The sequence below is a fragment of the Galendromus occidentalis genome, unplaced genomic scaffold, assembly GCF_000255335.2.
Source record: "Galendromus occidentalis unplaced genomic scaffold, Mocc_1.1 scf7180000077448, whole genome shotgun sequence".
In the NCBI taxonomy this organism is placed as follows: Eukaryota; Metazoa; Arthropoda; class Arachnida; order Mesostigmata; family Phytoseiidae; genus Galendromus; species Galendromus occidentalis.
Window position 1 is genome coordinate 308,070 of NW_003805436.1, and position 20,049 is coordinate 328,118.

Consider the following 20,049-nt stretch of genomic DNA (forward strand, 5'->3'; position numbering starts at 1 on the left):
GCTTTGAGTATCGTCGGAATAAAATTCATCCACGTCGAGAAGGGGCAGGACGAATCTACGGAATTTACATCACGTCCTCGCATGACGCAGCCGATGAAGATGCTGTCTTACGAACGCGATATCAATCTACGGCCGCGTTTGAGTTTGCGGATCATGGGCTCATGTTCGTCACAGAGACTACGTGCCTATGCTTCATCGGATCCCAAGCAGGTGAAGGATGAATGCGCGCATCGCAGAGGATCGTATTAGCTCGTCACATATCCTGTCAATCGAAACGTGTAACGTGACTCATGAGGATCCACAGGAATCGGTACCCGGCTTGAACGGGTGATAGACTTTTCCATTCTCCATAACAGAACTAGGTCCTCGCGGGCTCGATCGATAAGTACATACGGAAAACTACAGTAATTTGCGAATATACCGCGCGAGTAACTCTCCGAGAGGGGGCAGGAACGACGTACGAGCTGATCTGATTGAGAAGACACTTGAGGCTCAGAGCTCCAAGTCATCTCAAGCAAACCACGTATGAACGATCAGATGTCACATGACAGTGGGAGGGGGATGTCAACTTTAGGCGCGGCCCCGTCTCTTCGGCGAGGCCGATTCGTCTCCCTTCACCCGGGAGCTCATGTTCCAATCCTCTCGAGGCTTCTACCATAGAGCCTTCCAGGCCGGCTCTAAGACTTCGTGAGCCGGTAGAACGGTTCCGCGGGGGAAACTCCCTCGGAAGGAGGTACGCGCGGAACCGGTGAGCTGGACTTCGCGACAAGAAGCGTCCCCCCCTCCGCCTCGAGTTTCGACGATTGAAAGTCAGCTCCGTGAGGCATTTGTAGCTAACGTCAGTCATACTTCTTCGGATCTTCGCAGTGCTTGCGCTGGATTTCTCGGGGGCTTCGTTTCGACGCCTCGCTTATGCCTTGGATCCCTCCTTGTGAACATGAACGTTCCCTGCTACTCAGACGTTTGCGCTGATGCCCCGAACGACATATATGTAAATGACACCATATCCCACGTTATTCTCGAGTCGATCTTCATATATCATTGTGAGAACAGCCGCCGGAGTCTTCATAGGCCACGAGCGTCCGAGAATTCCTTGAAGTCTCACCCATGGATCTAACGAGTTTGGACTTCGCTCCAACAAGCGCCATTAGATATCGATCGCTCGGAGCCCCAATCGAGCAAGAGGAATATTCAGGAATCGAATAGAAGGCGATCCATCCGGCCTCGGACGCCCACCAAGGAACATTCTGGAAATTCCCGTCGAGCGAGAAAAATATGATTGCGTATGACGATCGAATTATCCCGTATGATCGGAGATTTCCTTGCTCCTTCAATCGGCAGAGGGGCTCTTCTCTTTAGTCGCATCGCGTAAGCATTCTTGCAGCTCGAACATCGGGACCTTCCAGTTGTCTACGGCAGAGAATCGGGCGGAAGTCACCTGGAATTCTCCCGAGAGTTCAATAGGCGAGGCTGTAGCAATCAGTATTCGAGAAACCTTTTCGAAAATTTGTACAGAAGGCAGCCAAGCTTTCGAGTAGCGTGCAACCTTGAACAACTTGTTGCTAGGAAGTCTTTCGTGAAGGCATTGATCAACGTGATCCCAGTCAGCTGAGTTCACAAGTCATTCGTCGCGGATCTCCGGGATGACGGGTAAAAACACGGAGAGCGCCACTTATAGCTTCGAGGAGCTCTTGTGGATGTCCATGCGTGTACGAAGTCCATGGACATTGTGTGTCGCTGTTTTTCTTTCCTCTCTCCTATTGTCGTGTTTGTTGTTCTAAATGACTGTCGATGGGGAAACGTTGGCGATCGCGGAGGTCCTCACTCTTCGATATGATCCCTCAGACGAAAAGCTCGGCGTCACAGCGAGAAGTGCACTCTCGCGGATTTCTCTCTCCGATCCGGGATGCCAGCCGAGCCTCGAAAGGATACTCTATGTCCATGGATGCGTCAGGTCCATCAAGATCCGTCATTGAAAGCTGTAAAGTGAAATTTTGCACTGAGCAAATCTGACGACTGATCATCCGACAGATTTCGTAGTTCCGCCTGCTACGGAGAATCGGCTGAGCCCTTAAATAAGACAGATGCCTTTTTAATTCGATCGAGTATACGACGACTTTCCAAATGACGGAACCGGACGCATCCGACGCGAGTTCGACATCACCGTCATTGGCACAATCCGCAGAGGATTTTGGCGCTGATTTCAATGATCAACGAAACGTGACGCGGGCAGAGATTGGATGTCGGATGCGGCCGTCCGTGACCAGACATCCGCTCGATACGGATTCACCCATGTCGTCACATCGGTACGAAAATTGAGCTTTGAGCGAAACACAGCAATATCATCTCACGCTCGCACGCTCAATCGGAGAACATAACCAATCAAATTCTCTCCTATGATTCATGCGATTTTAATTAATCTCAGAGAAAAAGCAGGGTAAAGCGGATCCGTTCGAATGATCTCCGAGTCGGAGGAGCCCCGATCTCGACACCGGAATCCACTTAGCGGAGCTTCATCAAGCTCTCCATAGCGAGAGAAGAGTATCCGGTGGCGGAAGAGATCTCTGTCAGAAAGCTCCTCTGTGGAAAAAACTCCCATTCGATCAGTTTTCCATATCGGCACTGTCCATGATTAGCACTAGTCGGGACAAGTCCATTCCGTCCGCGTCGACACACCTCCAAAGGGGAGTTGCATTCCCAGCTAATATTACAACGGCGTGTCACAGTTTTCCTTTTCGCAGCAGGTCCATCGCTGGCCAGAGGGGCGCCGCGCCGGTCGGACAGTGACCGACGGTAGTCTCCGGCGATCCTCATCCGAGAGTAGATTGCAGGGGGAATCTCTGAGGGAACTGAGGAAAAGAGCCATCTATCCGAATTTGATGGAAGGAGAGCTCTCCCGAGCAATTGCGAGTTGAAGGGTATACTGAATCTACTCCGTGAAATGTTCGAAATGACTTCTTTGCGAAGTACGAGCGCCAACGCATTGTGATATGTGGATCGGCTCAAGGAGTTAAGGCCAAGGAGAGAAGCACGGAATTCGAGAGCCTGGCTGCGCCTCAATCTTGCGGAACTCATTATTAATCGTCTCTCACCGAGCGGAACAGAGAAGCGGAATAGATGGTCGGGATTTTTTATTTCGAATTTCAGCCGTAAAACTCGAACGCTTCCCGTCGAGGAGTATGAGACTCAGCGTCTTTGCGCCGTGAAACTCAAGCAAACGGTGATCGTAAATTCCTATATATATAAATATTGTTTTTCTCCTTCCTAGTTCCGAGCTGATGCACCACGTAACATGCAGCAGGCTCGCTGTCAGCGACGCCCAGCGTAGAGTGAGTATCTTTCCGCAATCAGCCGATCCACACGACCGCACCATTCCACACTTTTTAAATTTACTCAATGTTAGTTTAGCCAGTTTGAAGGATGAATGGCGTTCAAGAGTAGCTCGGACTCGACAACGGCGTCTTTGTCTCGCTCTTTAAACTCTGCGAACCCACATTCCGCTCGTGAGCGAAGAGAGTCCAACACGAGAGACGTCGGGACAGATTATTCCATTCTAAGATTTTTCCTGGTCATCTCTTGCGCTCATCAACAGGGAGAGCGAACTCCGAGGATTCCGGGGAAACTCGCTCCCGACTTGCGAGGAGCTTACAGGACTCCGATCGATCGGAGTGATGCCGAAACTACTTTGCGAGAATCCATCGTAAGCACTAAGATAGGATTTCTCAGAGGATGGGAATTTCGACCGCGGCAGCACGTACAAAGTTCGCTCCGCATAGCGCCTGCCGTAGCGAATCGCGATTCCAAAAGCTCCCTACCTGAAAGATCCTCTGCTCCATACGGTGAATGTATGCGCGGATTCCCTCCTTCATTCATCAAATCTGCTCCATCATTGTTTGATGAGAGACGCAAACAGAAGACAGTTTCGGAGGCAAGAATGGACAAAGTCATGCTTAACATTGATTTTCTTATCGAAGGGTATGCCCGTGCATCTTTTACCGCTCGGAACCTCCCCGTCTAACTCTGCACTAGAGCATACCGGATGCTTGCTGGAATACCGACCTATGGGAGTAACCGCTTATCGGAGATCGCTCTCCGGTTGCTTCTACCCTACAAACAATCCATTGACGTGACGTTTCATTCGAGACTGCCCTCATATCGGAAACTAACCGCCTTCTGATATATATGCAGTATTCCGAGTCAGCCGAAAATTGAATGACGCCAGGATTAGACGGAGGGCTCGACCGGCGACCTTTTGGACTGACCGCGAGGATGAAGTCCGAAACACCTCTTTAATGCAGAGAAGGTCCGTCTTCCCAAGTTGGGGAATTTCCAGGTTCGATGTCTATTTTTCCTCCGTCATAGGAATTCGCTGAGACAAAGCGTTAGATCGAGGCGTGAGGAGCGGTATTCTGTACCAGAGGAGTCAGAATTTCGATGGTTGCTGCAAAGGACTCATCTTCTGAGTGAATTGTGCCAGATTGAAAGGGGTCCGGGGAAGTATTTGCTCTGTGACGAGTCCGTGACAATGGTCTACATTTAGGCGTCATAAATTTGTCAACATTCCGCTCTCCCTCAAATGGGTTTTCCAGAGCGCTAAGTCGAAAGGTAGTCGTGCATCGTGACATGGAATTGCTCTTGTGCCTATGCGTGGGTGTCCTCTCCGTACGTCAGACAATAAGTACGTGGAGTAGAGCTCATCTCCCCCTCATGTGGATACTCGTCGAGGCTCACCGGGCGAAATCCCACAGTAGCTCAAGGCAACAAGTTGGACTTTACTTACTGTAATACGCTCGCTCAGGATTGATGTGTAGCACTCCTCCATGTTTTAGACTGCCTGGGGCCTCTCGCATAGACAGACTCATTTCTACAGTCCGAATCGAAATCAATTCCTCTGAGAGATATTCCAGCAGTCCAGATATGAGAATGTTTCTCCCAAAGATAATCCTTCGTCTCTAGGCGCTCATCCTGAAGAGTGAGCTGTCCCCATAGCGAAACGGATTGACTATCGTCGACTAGCAACTCCAGGTTGATGCCCGAAAACGGGAAGCATCGCTGAATAAACTCTGATGCCAGCACCATGGAGCAGCAAAGCTATGTCGATTCGTAAGTCTCCCATGGCGGGGAACGAGCTCTGCTCATCCTGATCCGCCAATGCGCGCACCATTTCCCTCTCATCGAATTTCAGAGATAATAATTACCTAGACATCTTCGCTCTTCAGACAGACACTATGACGTTGCTGTTGGAGATACTCCTCCATATGAAACTCCCAACATCGAGCATGAGGAATACGATAGGGAGGTAAGTGGATTTGCTCATTTTCTCGGAGATATTTATATCTGAAGGTATGCCATAATGGCTTTTCATCGTGTCTCAATATCTTCTGCTGATTCCTACAGACTACACTACAAGCAGTCATGGGAATGGTGGGCGCGATCATTGTGATCTCTGTGATAGCGGTGCTCTGTATACGGAACCGAAGGCGCAATGTGAGTGATTTCTTTCGGAACTCGCCGGCGGGAGCTCCTTCGATTCAAGTTGTCTGAGCGATCATTCTGACCGGTAAGGGTCTAGAGAAACGATAATACTCTGATCCTAGACAGAGCTGTTCCTATTCCAGACCTATTCGGACAGTGTATGCATTACTTGAAGAAAGGCGATGGATCTGGGAAAATGAGACATTTCGCTCAGTCAGGTATAGCCGAGGACACATCGTCCAGGAACGAATCTGAGTGAGACTGGCAGGATACCTGTTCGCTCTGCTCCCGCTATCGAAATTGACATCCGATGTAAATATTCGTGATCGAATAAAATCGCATGTATGTATATGAGCATTAGAAGCGCATGTGAGACCTCGGCGCAATCGATTCTTTCACGAAAAAGTTCGAGGACGGTAATTCCTACGGTGCTCGAAGTTCGTGACTAACCGGAAGTCGCGGGGAAGATGAGAGCTTGCGTATAAACAGTCCCCCCTCAGGGTCCCGAGCTCGGAAACCGAGCTTTCATGTCTATATGGGTCCAGGGACGAACTGGACAGAAGGAGCGTCCCTTCCAATCTGTATTCATTGGTTCCCGAGGCCCAGATCCTTTGAGGGCCGAATCCGCGCGAAGGCCATCGTTCATATGAGGACTCATGCAGCGGTGGTCGCCGCGCCATTCGAGTCAGCCTCGACTCGACTTGACCTTGCTGCTCGGACTCCGAGAACCGGTCACTCCCTCCGGTAGCTGGGGATCGCAATGTTTCCCCCTCTCCGTTTCTTTCCTATGCCAGCGTACGGGAGCACGGCCCCCGATAAGCTCACGTACCTTTTTTTTTCCCTAAGCATCGCCTGGTCTAGCTCGGAAGAGAGGCAGGACGATTGAAAAAGATGGGAAACACAAAGCTCGATTAGGGGGAGGGTTTTGGCTCGCTCCTGCGGGGGAGCTCATTTCCTCATGAGCCCAGGCAGTCGGAAGAGTGATAAAAGCTGCATGGTACGGGCTCTCGCTCGAGACTTCGCGATCTCGAACCTGATTGGTGGGCTGCGGATATCGCTGTACCGTGGAGGGATGTTTGAGCTCCTTGTGCTGATCGTCTAGAAATTATTTCTGCACTCCTTAATCGAACATGAGACATTCGTGATCGTAGTTCGAGTGATTCGGAGCTTGCTTCTTACAGAGACTCCGGAACGAGGACAAAAGCCCGCCTCAGATCGTAAATGCTCGGAACGGCCGACCTAAATGACGGAGGCCGACGCAGCTCTTTCTAATATTGTGTTTGCGAGCCGGATAGCTGGGAAACAATGGAGAAAACAGCGAGGAACTCAGGAACTTCTCGAGCTTTGAATGTGAGGATATGAGAGGAAACTCGTGCCGCCCTCCTCGAAGATCGAATAGGACTCACCGGTCGTCAAAACTCCAGTAGAATCGGCAGTGTCGAAGTTTTGTTGTGACTCTTGTCACATTATATCTGTGTTGCAGGAATCGATACAATTCGACTATTACAGAACTTCTGAGGCGTTTCCCGGCTTAAGCATCGTGGTTGTGCTCTTTTTATTGATGAGAGTCCCGCGGATCACCCCATAGAAGCTTCCCACCGCCGCTCTGATTGCTGACAACTGTGGAAACCTGCGGCCATTGAGATGCAGTAGTCGACAAGGAGACGCCCGCACTCTAACAACTGATTCGCTGAGCTCCAGAAGAGATTCGAGATGTCGCAGGACGCGGACACGCCGGACGAACCGAGGTTCCTCTGTGGTGTGGTTGAAGGTGAGACTTCGAGTCTGGGACTATGTATAGGATTTTCCACGGAGTGATAAGCCATCTTATCCGGAGCTCGGAGGAGAGTCGGAGTGAGACCCAAGCAGTGTTTATATCGGAGCGGTTGAATCTTGGGAAATCGCGGGACGCGGCGAGACACATCATCGCGGATCTATCCTGATGATGAGCGTTCTTGGCGCGTGTCTCCGAGAATCAGAACGCAGCACATGCGACATACAATTCGGATGAGCTTTTGGGGAGTCGGGGGCTCATCAGATAACCATGAGCCCACGACTGCTCAAATCGCTGCTGAGCTAGAGATATCGACCACTTATCGTCGGATCACTCATTGGAATCACTCATTGCTCGCATCCGGGGCTTAGATTCTCCGAAACAAGAGACTCCATGCTGAATCTTGCTCGTGTATCCTTCCAGGTTTCTACGGGAAACCATGGACGAACGAGCAACGGAAAGACCTTTTTGTCAAGTAAGCTACATATCTCAACCTTATGAATTATCACAGGGAGCCTTGATAGTAATCATCCCAAGCTCAGCGAAGCTCAGATATTACTATCCGCCTCACGAGGACGGAGATTCCCATAATTGGGCGTCGGGGTAAGACTCCCTCTAATAATTATGGTTATTTCCTCATCAGGATGAGAGCTTGGAACATGAACACCTATATGTACGCACCGAAGGACGATACGAAGCATCGACTGTATTGGAGGGATCTGTACACCGTCGAAGAAGTAGAGGAGCTGCAATCTCTGGTGGCCGCCGCCAAGGAGAACGATATCGAGTTCTATTACGCGCTATCTCCCGGTCTTGACATGATGTACAGCAGTCCGAAAGAAGTTGCGACGCTCAAGAGAAAACTCGAACAGGTCGGTGCATCAATGCCAGAAGTTTGGCAAGAGACACCCGAGTCTCCTCGCTACCTATACGAGCGATATGCTGGAACAAACTACGGGCGGTGCCTCACTGATACGTCGTCTCTTCCAGATCGCTTCCTTCGGGGTGAAGGCGTTCGCTCTGTTGTTCGACGACATCGAGCCGGAGATCGGTGAAGCCGACAAGGAAGTCTTCCAAACATTCGCCCAAGCTCATGTCTCTGTCACCAACGAAGTCTTCCAAGCTCTGGGCCAACTCAAGTTTCTTTTCTGCCCCACGGGTACGATTATCCGATCTATTCAAGACCCTATCACGAGGCTCCGTCCCGGGATTACCGGGTCTGCTTGGAACCGCATCAGAAGTCGCGGAAAGACAATCAGACTACCGTGGAGTAAAGGGCACCTATCCCAATCTTTCATCACTCTTTCCAGAGTACTGCGCTTCAAGAGCTGTTCCCAACGTGCAGAACTCAGAATATCTCTCGACTATCGGCCAGAAACTTCTTCCGGGGATCGACGTGATGTGGACTGGTGGCAAAGTTATTTCGAAAACGATCGGGCTCAAGTCGATCCGAGAACTTCAAGAGGTGAGTCTCCCACTCGAAACGTCGTTGAGCTCTCCAAAAACCTCCGAGCTCGGGATCGATCCCAGACCTAATTCCTTCGTCTGACTGAGCAGGTGTTGCGAAGGCCGCCCGTTATCTGGGATAATCTGCACGCGAACGATTACGACCACAAACGAATATTCCTCGGACCTTACTCCGGAAGATCTACGAGGCTGATTCCGCACTTGAGGGGCGTCCTCACGAATCCCAACTGTGAATACGAGGCGAACTATATCGCAATCCACACCTTGTCTCAATGGAGCAAGTGCACGGCCGATGCATGCAAAAACGGTAAGTCAACAGATAGTCATGTCTAATGACGAATTTCGAGGAATCGTCGCAGCCTACTGAACGGATCCGCTCGGATGCACAGGCCGCATGAAAAGTGAATCCCATGCAATTGCAGAGGAAGACAACTCATCGTGCGAGAGCGTGAACAGCTGCGGGTCTTCTGGAACCCGCACGCTCGAAGCCACCGAGCTCACAGAAGAAGAGGAAGTACCTGCTCACCTCCCGATGCACTCATACCATCCGCGAAGGGCCGTCCAAGTGGCGATACAAGCGTGGCTCAGCGAATTCAACGCAACAAAGAGCGCCTATGGTCGTCTGATAAATACCGACAGCCTCATGCCGTGTAAGTGAATTGCATGGATGGAAACGATTACCCTCAACACGTGTGCTCCCCGTGCTCCCTCTCGTGCGCACTGCCATGACTCCCATTCACTCGGCATCCCAATATCTAGGGTTCAATCAATTATCCCGTGTGGAACGCTGAAACAAGAAATCTTTCCAGCTTCTGTGAATCCGTTGAACCCAGAAACTGCCGAAGAGATTTTCGCGCCGCCGTTGAGCTCTCAGCTTGTAAATACATTGGTCGGAACCGCGGTGAAACTCGAGCCGATGGATTGCAATCCCACGCCGCCTCAAAGTGCCAGTCCTTCTCGAGAGGACGAACTCATCAATGAAGACCCCGTAAAGGTCGAAGAAGACATGCAGGTCCGAGAGCGGCAGATTATCCTTGCTCTGAATTTTCGAACTTTGAACGGAGGGAAAACCCCCACCAACTCGAATTAATGTTGTAGATCAGCTCTGCCGAGAAGTCCAGCCTCACGAAGTTCCGTTTGCAGACCGAGGAATCCACCGCTGACAGTACGTCCGAAGATCTCTCCATCGCCGAGGATCCCAAAGGCCCACTCACGGCTTCTGAAATATCTCTCCTGGTAGATCTCTTCTACCTCCCATTCGAGCACGGTCGGCAAGGCGCTGAATTTCTTCACGATTTTGCCTGGCTGAAATTGAATGCTCATTATGTAGCCACAAAACGTAACAACACGGAATTAGACGAATGGTGAGTTTCGCGTAGACTCCGCTCGATCAAAGGCGCCTGATGTCGAGTTTCCGGCTGGGAATTCTTGCGTTAAGGCCAGCTGAATTACAGCAGATTGCTCGACGGTCTTTGAAGGGAATTTCCGTTTGAATTAGTATGCACGACTTTTTTCCCAGGTATCGACGAGCCACGAAATTCGATCACATGACACAGCGAGTGAATCGCCTATCTGAGAAGCTAATGTTTATTTCGAATCGATCTCTTCTCTACGATTTGAATCCTTACGTCTGGGACATCAAAGGAGTGATATCGCTCATCAACTCTTATATTAAATGGATAGGATATTCAAAAGGTTGGCCCACTTTCCGTTTTGATCTTTTGTATTTTCTGCTCGATCCGACGGACGGGAGACGGAGGCTCTAGTATTCCTTCTCAAGGGATCTCTAACACGATCAACTTGGATTCAGGTTACGGGAAGCAAGCTTTCCTCCCCGGAGAACAAGAGCCGTGGATATTCCAGGGAGGTCTCATAGCGGAGCTCCAGAGACTGTTGCCGTTGGAAAGCGTGAACGATCTTTTCCTCTACAAAGCACCGGACACGCCGAACAGCAAAACGTATTCCATCAGACCATACGCAGCCGCTGACGAGGAGGCGGTGTATATGGTGTGTAATAAGACATGCATCGATGGAGAGGATGGAACCATGGAGTTCGAAGGCTATCCGAATCTGATCGCAGATAAGTAAGTGGCGAGCTCCGTTCCGGGAGTTGGTTCCGTGCGGGGATCCCTTCTCGATTGGATGTGGCGCGGGTTGAGTTCATATCCCCCCCCCCTGGATCGAGGATACTCGAATGATATCGAATTGCCTTTCAGGACGATTGGCGGTTTCCTCGCCTTAAGCAGTGAATTCAGTTTCGTTGTTGAAGATGAACAGAGAATCGTTGGGTACGCGTTGGCTTCAGTGAACGCGGTCGAGTTTTTCAAGCGTTTGGAAATCGCTTGGAACATGGAGTTGAAAGAAAAGTATCCGCTGGAGGAAGGCGACAAAGATTCAAATCAGTCCAAGTGAGTGAAATTTTTGACCTCTCAGAGTCATACACGGGTCTCTGGATCGTAAGGGTCCTGAGAAATACGGAGGACATCAGAAGACACGGAGCTCTCATCCTAGCTCTCCCTTTTTTCTTCTCAGAGCGGGCGAAATCATCTCAAGTTTCCATTCAACGACGTCGTCATCGTGGACGGCGTACCCACAATATCCCTCGGTTCTCGTGATGGCTCTCCTCCCTCATATCGATGACTGCTCACTGCCAAAGAGGCTCCTAGCCTGTGTTATCGCAGCCCTGAAAGCCAACGGAAGTCACGGAGTTCATGTCAAGATGAACGTCAATGATACGAACATGCAGAACTTCTACGCAAGACTTGGTTTTCATGAGATCTGCAAAGAGGACGAGGAAATCATTCTTGGTCGTACATTTTGAGCTTTTCGATGAGCCGTTTTCAGGACAGAGCCAGTCCGAGAACGCGGGGCACTCCTTGACTTCTGATCTTTCTATGAACTAGACCTGAACAATGCCCTTGCTGGCATTGTGATTTTTTTTCGATTCCCCTGGACTTCCACTATGTGGGAGCGAACCTCGAAGCATTCGACGCAAAGAATTGGTGCTTCGATGCACGTTCCCCGAATCGCATCCGTTCTCCAGTTTCCGATCCTCGGCGGTTTCGGAGACATCCCAGACAGTGGAGCTGTCTGCGACACCGTCAAGTTCAATAATTCACCAAGTCGACCAGTGAACATTTGTACAACCGATGTAGTATGCTGAGGGTCGGTTCGTGAATCGATCCGGAGGAGAGGGCGCTCGGAAGGGACCCGCCTACCCGCCTCGCGACCATCCGCCAAGGGGCTCATCTTCTTGGCGGAAAATCTACTTTATCTATTGAGGAGCATTCGAAGGCAAGCGGGAGGTTCCCTCTCTCCGCGATCAAATCGGACTTGTCCCGGAAGATGTCCATGGGTATGCCTTTCGTATGTCGTGCGAGCCGAATCTCAGACTCGAGTGGGACTGCGTTCCGTGGCGTTGGAGTTGAATAACGACTACAGGATGGACAGAGAGACCAATAAAATGAAGTGTTCATGGAGCGACTATGATCAGGGTTCCTGATTCAAATTTTTCAAATCGCAGTCAGAGGTCGAGGTGACTCAAATATTTCCGCTGAACCTCAGGGAGAGATTCGTATACCAATGCACATCGACTCTCTGATTCCCGGAATGCAAAGAGATCGTCATGGAGGGGCGCGTGATGAACAGGCCGAGCCTCGAGGACGACGAATGAGTCCAGGTACATAGCAGGAGAGGAGGATACAATGAAAAGATCTCGTGAATCAGTAGGATCACTCCGGAGTTTTATAAGAGCTGGTGGCCCGAAAATCTTTATGTACAGATATCACTCATATCCTGCACGGATTGGCTCAGCTGTCGGGAATGTCACCACCAGGCACCATCTGTAAAGAGTTTGTGCAATAATTTAGCTCCATGCCGACCTCGCCCCGTTCTGCGTCGAAACGCTCACCGTTTATCGTAATCGTGATACTGTTTCATAGGACCGACACGACGCTCATCCTTACCATGGTTATGTTACTTCCGTTGAGGATAATCTGATCGAGCTTCGTCACCCGGCGTCCGTCAGACGAATTTTCGTACTCGGTCACGTCTTCGAGAACCATGTTCACGTAATCGTCGAAACCCAACAGTGTGCCGACCAGTTCCTTGTCGTTCTTCATGATGATGTGGATACGGGATCCAATGCATTTGTCGATGAGCTCTGTGGGAGGAGAGCGCTAGGATTCGGATAATGCAGAGCTCACATGAGCTCGAGTTCTTCCGGCTGACTCGCACTAGTCGAGAACAGTTGTTCCGATCAGACCAATCATCGATTTCCTGAGAGGCGCCAAGAGCTTGGCGTACATGTTTATGAGGGCGTAATCATTGGATCTGGATGATGTGACAAGGCGTGACTCTCTGTTAAGAGGTTATGAGAGGATTCTATCCCCATCCAAACGAGAAAGAAATCTTACCGAGCGGCAGAAGTGTCGACATTCTGATCGGCGCGTGCGGTGGCTTTCGATTTGCTTGAATTCGGTATTCCCTCAGCGGCACCGTCTGTTTGTTTGGAAACAGCGCGCGATCTCCCTTTCCCATGTTTTCGCTCGAAGACAACTTTGACGATGATCTCGCTCGCTCGCTCCTCCGGGGTGCGCTTCAAAGACGAGCTCTCGCGGAGACCACGTTGTGACATCCAAATATTACGATTGATTCGTCCGGACGATATCAAAGAAGGGGACCGGACAGAAAATTCGTCTCCCCGCTCAGAGAGGAGGAGCCATTCTCCACGATCTCCACCAGTCTTTGCGGTAGGCGCGGAAAGTCGATTCTCCGCGGCCAGGATCGGGGTTCAGAAGGAAAACTCATTGGAACTCACGGACAGACTTTATTACTGTAGTTTACATAATCACAAGGGTCTCAACCCCGACTGCGATAGTAGCTTTACACATCCCCGACTTTTTGTTGGGTTTCAATCGACGCGAGTGACTGTGGGACCACCCGATCCGATGATGGGGGTCGATGAACGATGGCGAAAAATGATCTTCCTAAGCAAATGTTCTCAGCTTCGATGGAGCTCCCCAATCTCTTCCTTCCGGACAGTCTTGAAAGGGCATGCGGGAGCGCAAGCCGTGGTCGCAATCTCTATCCATCGCTGCGTCGACGATAGAATCTCCACGCCGTATCAAGAAGATTGGCCACGAAGTCGTCTTGGATCAGCAAATACAAGACCGCGATGGTCACAATCAGTGAGAAATAGATACAGCAGCCCATCACGTAGCGAACAATTGGGGAAGGATCTGAAAGGAACTTTCAAATGAAGCCCCTGGTCGCAGGAAGGAGAACGAGCGAGGCGTGATGAATGAACACCCCTGATGATGGCACAATCATACGAAGAGATGAGTGTAATGCTATCTGTGACCACTGAACTGGGGAATGAGAAAAATCTACAGTTCAACCCCGCGAAGAGTGCGATGATAATATTTAATCACACCGGACTTGGAGAGCCTAGAGAAATGAAAATACAAGGGAAGCACATAGAATTCGAAGACGAATATAAATACCTTGGGATTACTATCTGTAATGAACCTAACTATCTCCTTCGCCAAGAACAAATCTGGAAGAGGGAGGCACACAAGGCACTTCAGAGCTTACACGCTCAAAGCATATGGACATTCAACAGATTCGAGATCACACGGATCCAATGGATGGCGACAGGTGTACCGAAGCTAACATACGCGAACGCAGTGTTGGCATCGCGGGCATCGAGACAAATTACGGCCATCTTTGATAGAACTCAGGTGGCCGCAGGGAAATGGGCTATGGGGATCACGGCACATAAGGTCGCGACAGAGTTTGTGCTCGGCGAGCTTGGGTGGTCCACATTCGAGAGCAGAGAGGCGCAGAGCAAAATCCGATACTTCGCAAGAATAAGTGCGATGGATTCAGACCGATGGCCACGGAAGTGCCTATCGATGATGGCCTCTACAAATATATACACAGAAGCCATAGCCCGACTGAACTTTCTTAAAAAACGATTCTCATGCACGGATATTCCCCTAGAATATACGGGAGATCAGAGTGCGAGATTCCAACTCTTCAATGAACAAGTGAAGAGGAGGATAAAAGTAAAACTAAGTGAGCAATGGACGGAGTCAATGAGCTCGAAATCAAGTCTCACCCTATATAGACAATGGAAAGTAAGGGGCGTAACGGTACGCGGGCTATATACGAATAGTCGAGGGAGTACATTGTTAGCACTGGCCAGAGCGGGAATGCTACCGACCAGAGCACATCGAACGAAATACGAACCACTCGACCCACTGTGTACGAAATGCGGGAGAGAGGTAGAAACAATCCCTCACATCATCATGAAATGTGAACCATATCACTCTGAGACGAATGAGCTCCCCAGAATGCTGGGCTTGGAGGGGGAGGGTGACGATGGGACATGTGAGGAGACGAAGAGAACGCTCGAGGAATGGGAAGACGAGGCCCGAAGGATCCGCTAGAGAATACTCGCCCCTGGACTAGGGTCGCCCGTCGATGTGGCTCTTGGCTACACGAGGGCGAGGATCACTACCATACCATACCATACCCCAGAACTCGATCCCAGATTTTGAAGACGCTCTCGGATGCATTGTCTCCGGGGAAGCAGACACGACAGGAACCTCTACAGCGTCGACGAGGGAGTCTTTCCGAGTCGAACAAGCGCTTTAGAAAAACGCTTAACTCACCTGAGTCGTGGGCTCCGGTATGACTATGGCACCGACTCCGTCGAACGATGATGTGACAGTTGAACTGGAACCGTGTCATTCGAACGCATGCATATCGACAACATGCAAAATTCTATGTGGGGCGGTCACATTGGTGGCTCGATCTACGAGATGGCCGAAATGTTCTCTCGGAATTTCGTCCCAAAAAAATCTATTGAGTTTCATAGGATTCACAAGAAGACCAACCACAACGAGACGGACTGCAACGATTCACCACATGCATTGAGCAACTCTCGGATTGACTCTTGAGAGATAGGTTCCTCGGTCCCGAAATGTTTTCTTAACCTCGATAAATAAACTCTTCAATCGGACCCATAACCGCCGCCCGGGGTTCCCCGGATTCCGTGTGTCGAGTGGTTTCTAGGGTAACTTGAGATAACAGACACGATTATTCCGAACGGGTGTCGCGAAATAGGTCAGTGTAGCCGTTCATGTTCGAAGAAGAGCGGTTATGAATTTCGGTGAGCCAAGAAAGTTCTCCCCCGACGTAGGGGATGCGCTGCCATTTCACTCGTACTTCCTCTGGCTTCGACCACAAATCAGATAAATAATGAGATAAGCCGCTCGGCTCTGCCTGCCACTCGATGGAGGTTCTTCTTCCATGCGTTTTCATTGAATAGATTCCGACCTGAGCCCTTTGTGCCCAGAACTCGGTTCGCTTTCTCAATTCAAGGTCGGCCCTCGATGCTTGATTCGAAAGACCCCGAAAAGAGTCGTCATTGAAGAACGAATAGAGTCTCTTCCGAGTCATACGGAATAGAAGAACCGGGCGTCGCACGATATCGCTCGAGTCGTTCCTTCCGTGATGGAATCGAAATTTTGCTAGACCCCTCACGAAAGAGCGATCTGCCTCTAGACCACTTCGGTGCGGACCACCTCGGATCTTGGATGACCGTGCCCGTCGTTTCCGGGGATCAGAACTCTGTGGGAACCCGCGCACTTGACTTCGAGAATGAGTCTTTCGATCTCTTCCATCAAAGAAGCTGGAGTCATTATCAATACTGGAGGGTCAACCTTTATTATCAATCTTCTATCCAACCGGTCCCATCGTTCCTAAATCTGTTCCTAGACGGGATCATCCCAGAATGCTCCGGAATCTGAGATGATAGCTGCGCTGGTCACGGGCTCAACAAAATTCCCTCAGCTCGATCCTCCGAGAGATCATGCAATTACCCCTCGGATTTCGGGCTGGCCGTCCTCTATCTTCCGAAGCCTAGTCCAATTCCGGGTGCGAGCCCGGGGAAAACTCCGTAGTCCGAATCGATTTGTCCGTCACACTGATATGATGGTGCACAGTATGGACACTCGTCCGGCCGCGAGGGAAGGTAACATCCGCTGTAGCAGAATCGGCAGGCCGGCGCTGGAATCATTCGGAAGATTTCAATCGGAATCGCCGCCGATATATCAGATGAAACAAATTGAGCGATCGGTGCTCCCAAGGCGAGTCATAGACGCTTCGGAAGAGCTCAGAAATATTCGGAAAAAATTTCAGATCCCCAAAGAGAAGCTACAGAGTCTCTCGATACTCACGACAGATACAGAGGGCGCAACCGGTGGTCTCCTTGCCCAGTCTACAGGGGTACGGACACTTCGTCACCGGAGCACACGATGTGCTCCCATAGTCGCCGAAGACTCGGATTCTGTCTTTTTGAGCCTCCGCACAAACGAACACCACGATGCTGACGAGCAGAATGTGCTTCATGGCATGCACTTGTTCTAGCAGCCAACAGTAACCAAATGACTCCGAAGACCGCTGCAGTGACCGTTCTTATAGCGTTTGGTAGAGGTATCCGACACACTGCCCAGAACGGGAGGGTACGACAACGTCGCCGAAATCTGGGACGAAAGAACCCGCAAACTGCCGATCATTTCGCTCTGACAGAAAATCAGTGACGTAACCTATCCGTCGTCTCTTGGGTGACGCTTCCAGACCGGCAATGTCGCCGAAAAAATTGCGCTTTTTTATCTTTCCTTCCTGCTGCCCTTTTTTTACTCTCGATCTGTGTCACTGAATAAGTTAAGGAACGATCTGAGTTAATGAGTGGGTGAGCGTTCGAGCGGACGCTCGGGAACGCTGCGGCTTTTCTTCGCGGAAAGCTAGTCTGCAGAGCGAATTTCGGGGAAGCGGAGCATCGACTCGTGGACAGATCTCGTCTCCAAGCTCCGTCTTTTGTCAACACACCGACTGATTGACGTACTCACGCACGCAGAAATATGCATGGGAGCCGAACCGTCGCGTCATGGCTCCTGGCAGCTCCTGCAATGAGAAATCAGCGTTGTACCACAGCGAGGGAGCGAACTTCCAGAATTGTTTGACCGAATTTCGGGTCAGGGGAAATTACCTGTTTCGAGATCGAGTTCTTGCGTGTAGGGCCTGGCACAGATGTGTCTGATAAAAATCTTGTCTTCCGAAAGTTTTTCCGAGAACAATGATAATTTGGATGTCCGCGATGAAAGCGAGCCAAGAATGAGAGATGACATCTAATATGAATGAATCGGGCTCCCGATCGAATCGAACCAAGAGGGACATCGAGGGAACCGAAGTAGCCGCCGGATCTACCGGCTAATCATGAGTACTTTCGCAATTGCGAACTGCATTTAAGCGACCATGAGGGGAACAAAGAAGCTGCCGATTCAAAGCCGGACTCCGATATCGGAAGTATAACGAGTAAATCGTCGGGTGACATTCCTTCGGGATGGACAAGAACCTGTTCGATGAATGAATGGTTTGGTTCATCGGAGCGACGGAACTCGGAGTTTCGAGCTCTGTCCCTAAATGATTGTGTACTCTCGTTCTGAGCATTCCGAGGACTTTTATTCCACATTGCCCTTGAAGGGGTCATTCATCTATGCTTCCGACCGAGAGCCCCTCTTTGAGCTTTCGCAAGAATAGTGTATACTCAAGCAATTCAACGGTTATTTACATTCCAGGAGTGGGCCTTACGCGGACTTGGCTTTCTTGTTGGCGTCGAGAACAACGGTGTTGCCGTAGTTCTGGGCAGATCCGTAGGTCGAGGAGACGGTGGCAGGGGCAGAGTAGGTCTTCACGAGGGAGGTGGCAGGAGCGTGGTGGACCGTTGCGATCGCAGCTGGGGCATGATGGTAAGTCGTGGCGACAGCAGCTGGGGCATGATGGTAGGTCTCGATGGCTGCAGCGGGGGCGTGGTGGTAGGTCTCGATGGCCGAAGCGGGGGCGTGGTGGTAGGTCTCGATGGCTGCAGCGGGGGCGTGGTGGTAGGTCTCGATGGCGGCAGCAGGGGCGTGGTGGTAGGTGGCGACAGCGGGGGCGTGGTGGTAAGTAGCAACAGCGGGGGCGACGGCCTCAGCGTGCTGGTTGTCGAGGTAGTGGACGGAGTCCTGGCCTTCCTCGTTGATGAACTCAACGCGAGGAGCCGGAGCCTGTTGGCGCTCAACCTGGACGATGCGGGCTGCGGGAGGAGCGGGCTTCGAAATGTCAACGACCGAAGCTTCAGCGCTTCGGTGCAAAACTCGCTCCACAGTCGGAGCAGGAGCGGACTTGTTGATGACACGGATCAAGGATTGGGGTTCGGCAGGAGCTTGGACCCGGACGACTTCGGGTTGGGCAGCAGGCTGCTCGTGGACACGAATAACCTGAGGGCCTTGCTGGTGTTCCTCGATGCGGATGTGGGATCGACCGGCCTCAGTCGTCAGAGTGTGGGTCTTGGGAGCGGCTGCGACAGCGACTGCGGGTTGAGCTACGCTCACCGACTTGACGATGGGAGCGGGAGCGGCGTAGGAGATTGAGGAAGTGGCTGCAGGGGCAGCGTAAGAGACTGAAGAGGTGACAGGGGCAGCGTAAGAGACTGAAGAGGAGACAGGGGCAGCGTAAGAGACTGAAGAGGTAACAGGGGCAGCGTAGGCGATGGAAGCGGCCGGGGCAGCTGCGACGGTCTTAACGACGGTGGTAGCGGGAGCGGCGACGGCGTAAGCGGGCGCGGAGTAGGAGTAAGCAGTGGGAGCCGCCGAGATGGTCTTCAACACCGAGGAAGACGAGTAGGTGCTGTAGGCGGGAGCTGCATCGTAGGAGAATGAGGAGCTTCCAATGGTGGGAATGACGGCAGCGTGCGACAAGGCAGCCACGGCGGCAACAACAACGAAACGGAAGGCCATCCTGTCGATCTCACTGGATTTGGAATCTGAAGAACTCCGCGGACCGATGCTCTGCTGCTCGAGGGGTTGTCAAAGGCATTTTATGCTGTGAGAGGGTCTGCCCTCACTCCGTGTTTCCAGTTTCCACTCGCCCTCGGACATCTTCGACGAGATGCATGTGAAACTCGCGCGTTCCATTCGACCTTGAAGAGCACTATCGGTTGATGACCGTTTTGAAGAGTTGAAGACTCGTCTTCTGCCGTTCTCCTCTTGGTAGAGCTCCGCACAATCCTTTTAAAGAACAGCTGCATATACTTCGGTCTTTCTCGACCGGCGGTCTACCCGCTCCGGATCGTATCGGGACGAGTTCAATCCGTAGCCAGAATGCCTCGTGAGAGGTCATTAAACGCGACGCGAAAGTGGAAATCCCTCAGAGTCGCCACGAAATGCTCCGATGGTTCGAAGCATCGAATATCATCAAACATTGAAACGACTGGAACTGGGAGA

The 20,049-nt window shown here is 51.1% G+C and overlaps 5 protein-coding genes across 5 annotated transcripts in view; 2 read left to right on the top strand and 3 right to left on the bottom strand.

The window, feature by feature from the left end:
- Positions 1-4,862, bottom strand: part of LOC114828239 (Putative vitellogenin receptor yl) — a 35,125-nt gene extending 30,263 nt beyond the window's left edge. The window contains exon 1 of the mRNA XM_029111532.1: positions 4,781-4,862. Within this exon, the coding sequence (XP_028967365.1) occupies positions 4,781-4,862 (82 nt within the window). The remainder of the gene's footprint in view (positions 1-4,780) is intronic.
- Positions 4,863-7,230: 2,368 nt separating this feature from the next.
- Positions 7,231-12,202, top strand: Oga (O-GlcNAcase). Its single transcript, XM_029111550.1, has 13 exons — positions 7,231-7,246; positions 7,673-7,724; positions 7,893-8,121; positions 8,240-8,408; positions 8,560-8,714; positions 8,807-9,027; positions 9,164-9,366; positions 9,526-9,728; positions 9,860-10,080; positions 10,236-10,426; positions 10,476-10,800; positions 10,933-11,124; positions 11,249-12,202. The coding sequence occupies exons 3-13, from the start codon at positions 7,894-7,896 to the stop codon at positions 11,535-11,537; spliced, it is 2,397 nt and encodes a 798-aa protein (XP_028967383.1). The 5' UTR covers positions 7,231-7,246; positions 7,673-7,724; position 7,893; the 3' UTR covers positions 11,538-12,202.
- Positions 12,203-12,442: 240 nt separating this feature from the next.
- LOC100905189 (U6 snRNA-associated Sm-like protein LSm5) lies at positions 12,443-13,225 on the bottom strand. Its single transcript, XM_003743534.2, has 3 exons — positions 13,132-13,225; positions 12,682-12,878; positions 12,443-12,558 (listed from the first exon to the last, which is right to left on the bottom strand). Exons 1-3 carry the CDS (start codon positions 13,151-13,153, stop codon positions 12,526-12,528), a joined length of 252 nt encoding a protein of 83 aa, XP_003743582.1. The 5' UTR covers positions 13,154-13,225; the 3' UTR covers positions 12,443-12,525.
- An 809-nt stretch (positions 13,226-14,034) lies between these two features.
- Positions 14,035-15,168, top strand: LOC114828240 (uncharacterized). Its single transcript, XM_029111533.1, has one exon. The coding sequence runs from the start codon at positions 14,035-14,037 to the stop codon at positions 15,166-15,168; it is 1,134 nt and encodes a 377-aa protein (XP_028967366.1).
- A 3,062-nt stretch (positions 15,169-18,230) lies between these two features.
- On the bottom strand, positions 18,231-19,563 carry LOC108864290 (uncharacterized protein KIAA0754-like). The gene is made up of 2 exons (XM_029111534.1): positions 19,228-19,563; positions 18,231-19,113 (listed from the first exon to the last, which is right to left on the bottom strand). The coding sequence occupies exons 1-2, from the start codon at positions 19,561-19,563 to the stop codon at positions 18,373-18,375; spliced, it is 1,077 nt and encodes a 358-aa protein (XP_028967367.1). The 3' UTR covers positions 18,231-18,372.
- Positions 19,564-20,049: the final 486 nt, after the last annotated feature.